We start from the raw sequence: 9134 nt of genomic DNA, 5'->3' as shown, positions 1-9134 counted from the left end.
AAAAAGAGATATTACTGAATTAAAATTAAAAATAAAAGCCAATAAAAAAAAACATTGACGCTTCCATCTCAGCTCTCCTCTCTCACCTTAAATCAGTGGATTGTAACTAAAGGCAAGTTATTTACGCAATTATGCAATCACAAAAAATACAGGAATGTTAAAAATGTGCGATCTATCCTCTTTGCAACTGAAATCAGTAGCCAAATTGTAGAGGTCAGGGATAAGAGGTCTGTGGCAGTGGCATAAGGTGAGACAAAATAATATATAAATATCATCCGTGGAAGTTTCTTCGGCCACAAATCGGTCAAGATTAGCTTCCTCAGCTATCTTCAATAACATCAACGCTTCTCTCACTCAAAATATGATTTTTCGTCTGATATAACGAATTTAAAAACAAAAACGAGAAAGAAGGCTTCAGAAAGAAATACACACATTTCTTTGCTACACTAGTTTATATATGAGTTTTATACGAGTCAATTTGTTTTTTTTCCACAACCAAGCCTATGTAGGATTTTTAAAAGATTCCCTGAGGAGGGAGTAGAAGTATAAAATGTGTACGTTTGAGGTGGTTAACATATATTTAACCAATATAGATTCTTCTTTCCGAATGTTTTTCATCAAAAGTTCAAATTCCCTCCACATTTTCTCCTTTTGAAAATAGTTCCTCCATTTTGTAATTTAAAATGATTTCAATGTTCTAATAATCTCAGATGAGATATCTACGTATTGTATATCCCCAATGCTGGATATCACAACTGTAAATAACAACGCCGTTTTAAATATCAGAAAATATAACTGATCTAGTATTTGTGCCGGCTGCGTGTATTCTCGTGCCGTGTCGTTGAAGCTGTTCACTGAGGGTGACTTCCTTCTTATCAACAAAGCTGTTCAATCGAATGGCTAGTTTAGAGCAAATCATAAAAACAAGTAGAAACCAGCGTAGATTTAGTGTCAAAATTTCGTTAACATCGACTAAACCTGGCACTTCAGAAATATTTTCTGATTTTTTTTTCTCTTTTGTCTTTCAGTTTGAAGGCAGCGGTCCGCTTCATTTAACTTTCAACAAGCAACTGTCCGTACAGGGAATATAGTTGAATGATGTTTTCTGCTCGGAAGCAGCAAACAAACATACAAAGAATTGGAAATATTCTTTTTAGCGTTTGGAAAAGATTTCATTACGAACAACTACCCTTTGCTGTTGCTATTAATATCTGGGAGGGCGTTTCGACGTCTCCAAAATACACCAAGGTTTCGACTCAACCTCTTCAAGTGCTCAACCCATCGTTTGGTTTCTTTGTCGTCTTCTCCCTGTAAGTACAAAGAAGTCAAATTTAGACATCAAGTAAGAAACAAATCAATCATAGATAAATTATGCAATAAAGAAGCTAAACTTTACAATCTATCCGCCTACCTGTCTCTCTCTCTCTCTCGCTCTCATATATATATATATATATATATATATATATATATATATATATATATATATATATATATATATATATATATATATAGAGAGAGAGAGAGAGAGAGAGAGAGAGAGAGAGAGAGGGAGAGAGTGGGAGAGAGTGAGAAAGTTAGACAGACATAGATAGATAAACCCCGTAGTTATTTTCGCTTCATAGCTTCATGCTTGTATGTAAGAATTTGTATACATCCAGCTCCACCATACTCTGTCATAGTTATTGAAGCAAAGAAAAGATGGTGACAAGTTTCAGATGCTACAAATTGCTTTGTCTGTTTCTTTAAAAAGAGACAGCAGATATTTCACACAGTGCATGCACGTGTACATTAGTTCTGTTTTTCGGTTCATTATTGATATGGGATGGTTAAGAATGTGATAAGTTCTAGATCAAAATAATTGCCCCAATTTGAACTATTGTTATATGGAGTGGTTTTTCCAAAATGGACAACGACATGTCTGTTCTCTCCCTCGTATTCATTTGAGAAATGTGTTTCGAAAGAGACTTAGAGTTCCCTTTGCGGTATGTTTGAAAACGGTTATATATTAGAATAATAGGTTTATAAATAAAGTTCCTGTCAAACAGATTTAAGTGTCAACTATAACCATTGTAGATCTCATTGGAACCGTGTAAAGTCGATGAAATTTTGGTGTGTGGTGTATAGATTGCGTGTGGATGGTGCGTGTTAGTGAAAGTTATGAAATAATGAAAAGTAAGGAATGAAGTTTTTAAATGAGATTTAAAGGAAATTATATACATTTGATACAGAGACGTAGATTTGTATAGATGTGTAGAGTATCTGCACTGTTCTAGCGAGATATGGAACAGTGATCTTTGGATTTACTTGTTTATCTATTCCTTAGTCACGGATATATTTCATAGGTTACAATCTATAATTGTATAAGAAATAATGGAGAGAAATGTAGGAGAGAGAGAGAGAGAGAGAGAGAGAGAGAGAGAGAGAGAGAGAAGCGTAGGAAAAAGATAGAGATAGGATATATATACATACATACATACATACATACATATATATATACATATATATATATATATATATATATATATATATATATATATATATATATATATATATATATATATATATATATATATATATCCTATGTAGATAGATAGATAGATAGATAAATAGAGTGATATTTACCTTAAACAAGTAAGTTTCTTTGTTCCAATCTTGGACTTCAAATATATTTTCAGACAATTCTGAATTTAGAGTTATGACACATTTGTCCAAAAACAGGGGTTCCTGAAAAACCATAAACAAAATAAAATCAAAACTTCTGATATACTCAATATTTCATTCATACACAATTCCATCCTACTACTCATTTATCTGTTCACCCCAACATCTATCAATATACTATAAATCGAAGACATTGCTTTTAAGTACGATACTGTGGCAAGTCAGATTCCCGTCTTCTTGGTAAGGACTGTGTCCAATAATTAGAAGTTTTAGAAGCATGTTAAAGAGCTCAAATGAGAATCCAGCCTGTGTACAGATTCAGTTCTCTGGCTGGCTGCTTACCAGTCTATCTATCTATCTATCTATCTATCTATCTATCTATCTATCTATCTATCTATCTATCTATCTATCTATCTGTCTGCCTGTCTGCATCTCTCTCTATCTATCTCTGTGTGTGTGTGTGTGTGTGTGTGTGTGTGTGTGTGTACGTGCGTATACAACTAATGCATCTCATATGAAGAATCATCTCAAGGGAGTTTTGTCTACTAGTTTCATGGATAAGCTTTGTTAATCAAAGTTTTTGAACAAACTACATTACATATGCATGCGTGTAGTGTTGCTGTTCATCTGCGTTTCTTCGCATCAGATCAGTCCTGATCCGTGAAACCTGTGATCAAAGCTATTCTAGCTATGACAATCCCACCTTTTTAAGAGATATCTAGGATTAAATTTTCTTATGAGTCCTTCCTATATTTCCTATATCGTTTTAATTGAGTGAAAATTAGCTACTATCCGTAAGAAGTAAAGAGACCTCCTTGTGGCCTACTCTTTGGGTTATGCGTGTGTCTTTTTATGTTCCGCTCTGAAGAAACTGTTGATGTCGTTAGATATCATGATCCCGTAAAATCCTGTTAACAATCTAGAAAGTCGTATGATGAAAACTTACCCGGACTAGTTGGTATCTACTGCCTTTGCAGCGAAGTGTGACCAAGGCTGCTTGTTGAATGGGAGACTGCTGAGTAAAGAGTAACTTCTTGGTAATGCTACTTTCTGGCTGAGGCTGAAAGGAAGAGAACAACATATTTAGAATATAATCCTAAAGGTCACAAATTAATTGTTTCAATGTTAAAGTTCAAAAAGTAAAAGTGTCTCCTAAAATACTTAAAATTTTTTTTTGATCTCTCAGGAACAAACGTCAAGGCTCCCGAAACTGATGGAAGCGATGAAGCATCCTAAAATAGGGAATTTGCCTGGCTTGCAATAAAACGAAGCTCACCAAACGTACCCAAGAGTCAAATTCATGAATTTTCCGGAAAGTGTATAGTACGTTAATGGTATTTATGTTAATGACCCCGGAAGCATGAAAAGCAAAGTAGACCACGGCAAGTTTTGAACTTAGTAGAGAAAAGGAGAAAAATACAAGAAAATATTTTTCGCCGCTGTACCGATTCTGCCAATCTCACACTTTTTGTTTAGTAGGGCATCCATTAAATATAGCTCCGTGTCATGTAAAAGGTACTGCATATATTGCTATAAAAAGCTTTAGGTAAACCAATCATTTCTCTCATTTTGATGAGTAACAAACTTCCGCAGACACACAGACAATCTAATAAAAATCTGTAGATCCATCTCAAGTGTTAAATTATACATACCTCTCCACGTGTTAAAAGGACAGCGTGTATCTGAGAAAACTTCAAGTTGCTGATTTTTTTCCCAGTCCAGAAATGATCTTGTGGTTGAGTGGTCAGTAAAGAACTGACTAGTATGTCATGAATCTCCTCTTGGCTCCAATTCAAATGACTGAGAGCAGTCTGAAAGCACGAAGAAAAAAAGGGAAGAAGTATTAAAGTGTTGTTCATATGCGCTGTCAATATACAAAACATAAATTTATTATGCTTATAAAACCTACACAAAGTATACTATCTGAACCAAATGCATAGGATTTACACAATGGATGTTATTAGTTCTAAGCACAAGTTGGGAACCTTCACAGGAAACTTATATTCAGGAACGTCACAACGATCAAGTATTTATTAGAAAACAAGGAAAATTGTGGAGGCGTGTGGTTTAATGGTTAAGGGTAGAGCACTTATGATTGTAAGATTGTGGTTTCAATTCCTGGGCTAGCCAATGCATTGTGTTCTTGAGCAAAGCATTTCATTTCACGCTGTTCCAGTCCACTCAGCCGGAAAAAGTGAGTAATCATTCACCGGACTGGTGTCCCGTCCAGGTGGGTGTTTGTATGATATGTACGTCACATAATTCAGAAAACCAGCCTTATGGGTCTATAGCTCGGAAAGAACCTTTGATCCTTTTTTGCTGTATGCATGTATACTCATACAGGCACTCCCGTATTTGTATCATAATAGACTAAAAACGTCTGTAGAATAATACAAACTCCAGTATATTATAAAGCAATAAGACATTTTATACCCCAGAACAATTAATTCTGTCCATTTGTTGAGTTGCAGGGCAATGTCACCAGAAAACCACGAGAGCATTCATACTAGTTTATTATATACTGTATATTGTATCAAAGGCTGACATAATATAACCAGAGTTTCTACAGAGCAATAGCTTCCGTATCATATCGTAATAATATGGAATATATTGCTATCGAGTATTATCATAATGTATAAGAGAGCAAGCGGGCTGTGTTACAGTAGAACATACAAGCGTGTGTCATGATGATGACATAGAGAATGTGTTACTTTAATCTGAGAGGGACTATGGCAATATAGAATGCTACAAACGTTACCGCTGAAGAGCAACAAAATATGTGTCACTATAGAAATTTGAGAAAGAATAATTTTTACCTTGATGAGCTCGAACTTGTCAGAAGAACTGTGTCGTCTTAGCTCCGACCGTTTGCGAGTTAGTCTCAGAGTATTAGTTCCTTGGATTTTCTGAAATATATGAGAAAGAAACAAAAATAAATACACAGATATAGAAGATGAGAAAAATAGAGAAAAGAAGTGTACTAAGTTTCATGCTCGTAAAATATTTGGTCAACCCATAAATAATGTGGTTTTCTTCAATTGCATGAACGGGATAAACTACCTGCATCAACTTGCTATAAAAGCAGGTAGTAATTGCGCACAGAGAATGAATGTATGCTCTTCTTTGCTGTCACGTCTCACGAATGAACCAATTTTTGGACTGAATAGAGACTGATGACAAGAAATGAGTTCTCTATAAAAAATGTCAAGCACTGAAGACAGTGGGTAGCGAACGGAAAAACACCGGCACTCCAGGCTAAAGAAAGTCTTCACCCACCTGTTTGGTGGGATATGAAAGGTTTAGTCCACTTTGAACTTTTAAACCCAAACCAAACAAAGGAGATCTACTGCAAGCAGCTTGAGCGGCTTAAGTCAGTGTTAGGAGAGAAACGACTATCATGGGTTTCAAGACGAAAGGTGTTCTTCCACCAGGAAAATGCTCGGCCACATACAGTGAGGATGACATTTTAAAGGCTGGAACAGTTTGAATAGGAAACGATGTTCCACCCACCATATTCGCCAAACATTGCCCCATCTGATTATCATTTATTCCGTAGTCTTCAAAGTCATTTGGACGGTAAAAAATATGAATTCTGTAGACGAGGTCAGAACAGTACTGGAGGAGTATTTTTCGTCATGGACTAGTGAATTTTGGAAGAGGGTCCTTGCAAGTCTAGCAGATAGATGGAAGAGAATTGTAGAAAATGTAGGAGAGTATATTTTAGAAAAGAAATGTAAAATCAGGGATGGAGAGATGAATAATTACTTACAGCATTAATCTCTTCCAAAATTCGTTCTAAGCCAACTAATGATTCGTGAAGCGGAATGGAATCCCGGTGGTGCTGAGGAGTTGACTTGTACAATCGATTTAACAATAATGGATACCTAGTGAGTAGAAAAACGAAAAGAAAGAAAAACTCATTAGTCAGAAATTTATAATCGAGATTTTTTAACAACATCTATCGACAGAGCAGGGGTCTTAATCAATTAACTTTATTTTTATTAATTAATATTTCTAAAAGTCAAAAGAAACCAAGGGTCTAGTAGTTAATCTCTATTTCGTTAGCAATATACAGATAAGATTTAAATAACCCTCTCTATGGCTCTAGTGCTAGTCTACTTTAAACTATTTCCCCCGGGCAATTTGTTATATTATATTCCTGATAGTTGCATGAATTGAGGTGATTAAGAATAAATTTAAATGCCTATATATAACCGTGAATTGGCTGTACTAAAGTTGAACTTCTCGTACTATGAGCTCATTGTCCTAATACCTGACAAGGGCAAACATTTTCCGAGAAGCGAGCCGCATGAGACACAGGTCATCATTAGGCGGGTTGCACTAATAAAAAACATCTCAAGGTAAATTTTCGAGCGGCAGGTTGCCCACGACTGTCCTTTATTTTCTTACTCATTAGCTCCACATCTTCCCAGATGTATAACTGGTTGCTATTTTATAAAACCCGGAACGATCAAAATCAAAATGAACCCAGTTTATAAGTAGTTCGTCACAAGGTACATCAATTTACTTACTTCATAACTCTTTGAACAGGAACCATAAGGAATGACTTTAGACTCATGCGACGAACTGTAGTGTTCTCAGCCTGTGTTACTTGCAGGAACGCTCGCAGAATGTCGTTCTCTGTCTCTAATTTCTCCAGTAGGTCCATGGCGTCACTCTGGCGGAATAAAGGGGTTAAAAGATATTACACCGAGGTGAAATGGTAGAGAAAATATGGAAGTGGAGAATGTAATTGATGTGTAGTGGTAGAAGTGTGGTGGGTGATAGTATGCGTGTGAGAGAGAGAGAGAGAAAGAGAGAGAGAGAAAGAGAGAGAGAGAGCGAGATAGAGAGAGAGAGAGAGGGAGAGAGATAAAGGGAGAGAGAGAGAGAGAGAGAGGTGTAGAGAATTGATATGTGATAACAAAATAGATGGAAATAGACAAGTCTGATGTGGGAAGGAGATAGGATGATTGTGTGGGAGGAAGATAGACAGATATAGTGTGAGAGTGAGAAAGACTGAAATAGTGCGGGATGGAGATAGACAGACATATGTAGTATGGGGAGGAAGTCAATAGATTAAATGTGGGAAGGATATAGACAAACAGATTTAGCGTAGGGGGAACTAGACGAATATCGTGTGGGAGTGAGATAGACAGAAATAGTACGGGAAGGAGATAGACAGACAGATGTAGTGTGGGAAGGAGATCTAATAATGATAGATCTAATATGGGAGTGAAATATATGATATAGTGAGGGAGTGGAACAGACAGAAACAGTGTAAGAGTGAGACAGATAGAAACTGAGATAGACCGATATAGTGTAAGAGGGAAGACAAAGAAAAAGATAGAGATAGAACGTTAGAACGTAAAAGTGAAAAAAAAAAAGGGAAATCGAGATTACCAACCTGTTTGACGCAATATTTCTCAAAGGCCTTGAACATATGGATTGATTCTTGGAACAATTGACCAATATTAACACAGTCAACCTCCTGTAAAATATAGCAGACGATAACATAGATTGATTGAAAAGAACAACATTAGCATGTAATACATGTCATTAAGTCTGTTCTAAATTGATAGAGTAAACTAGGAAAATATAATCATTGAAGCTAGTGAATATTTTCCTCGCAAATATAGTTGTAAAGATAAACAATATTTTTTGGCCCACTGCAAGTTACACCCAGAATTTACTCCAAACTTTAAGTGTAAACAATTCTATTACATCTTAAGGTATTCTGAGACCAATATTTAACTTTCCTCGAAGTAGGAGTCTGTAGAACACAGTATTTTAACAGCAGGTTATAACAGTAAAATTGTGATACTGGCACATGGCACACTGAACTGAATGTAGGAAATAGAGTAGACAATATTATATATATATATATATATAAGCTATGCGCCTCCATACATCTACGCCTACAACTCTCTCTACGTATATATATATATACACAGACATATGCACGCATGCATATGTATGTATATATGTATATATGTATGCATGTATATATATTAAGAGAGTGTGAGAGAGAAAGAGAAAGAGCAAGAGCAAGAGATGTGATGTAATAAAATGTTGTTCTTACCTTATCATTATGAAGAGGTGAACTGTTCAAGACACGGTTCAACTGCTCAATGAAGTTCTCATTAACGTCCACCAGCTCTTCCAAGTTCAAGAACAATTCTGTCAGTTGTTGGTTGTTGATAAGACCAGCTTCTTTGATGGGACCATAGAATTCCTGAGAAATAGATAGTTAAGAGAATTGGTTAAAGAGATATATGATTAGGAGAGAGGTACTAAACTGAAAGAAACTCAGTCACATTCAATGTGTATACAATTACTAGATATATAGAGCATACAATCATCTAAATATATAGAGAGCAGGTAGAAATTACCTGGACAGACAGACAACATATATAATGTGATAAATAAATACAGCGAAGTAGAATCGTATGGTAACTCAGTAAACTCGTTTT

The 9134-nt window shown here is 35.7% G+C and overlaps 1 protein-coding gene across 1 annotated transcript in view; it reads right to left on the bottom strand.

Moving 5' to 3' along the window:
* Positions 1-433: 433 nt before the first annotated feature.
* The window catches only part of LOC106874082 (neuroepithelial cell-transforming gene 1 protein), a 29939-nt gene continuing 21238 nt past the window's right edge, over positions 434-9134 (bottom strand). The window contains exons 3-11 of the mRNA XM_089338976.1: positions 8744-8896; positions 8069-8152; positions 7194-7339; positions 6431-6545; positions 5478-5567; positions 4314-4472; positions 3608-3721; positions 2623-2724; positions 434-1308 (exon numbers count right to left, since the gene is read on the bottom strand). Of these exons, the coding sequence (XP_089195102.1) occupies positions 1186-1308; positions 2623-2724; positions 3608-3721; positions 4314-4472; positions 5478-5567; positions 6431-6545; positions 7194-7339; positions 8069-8152; positions 8744-8896 (1086 nt within the window). The 3' untranslated portion in view covers positions 434-1185. The remainder of the gene's footprint in view (positions 1309-2622; positions 2725-3607; positions 3722-4313; positions 4473-5477; positions 5568-6430; positions 6546-7193; positions 7340-8068; positions 8153-8743; positions 8897-9134) is intronic.

Source organism: Octopus bimaculoides, chromosome 2 (assembly GCF_046866305.1).
Source record: "Octopus bimaculoides isolate indiv1 chromosome 2, ASM4686630v1, whole genome shotgun sequence".
Classification (NCBI taxonomy): domain Eukaryota; kingdom Metazoa; phylum Mollusca; class Cephalopoda; order Octopoda; family Octopodidae; genus Octopus; species Octopus bimaculoides.
The sequence above is the reverse complement of the archived record's forward strand: the minus strand, read 5'-3'. Positions and strand labels throughout refer to the sequence as shown.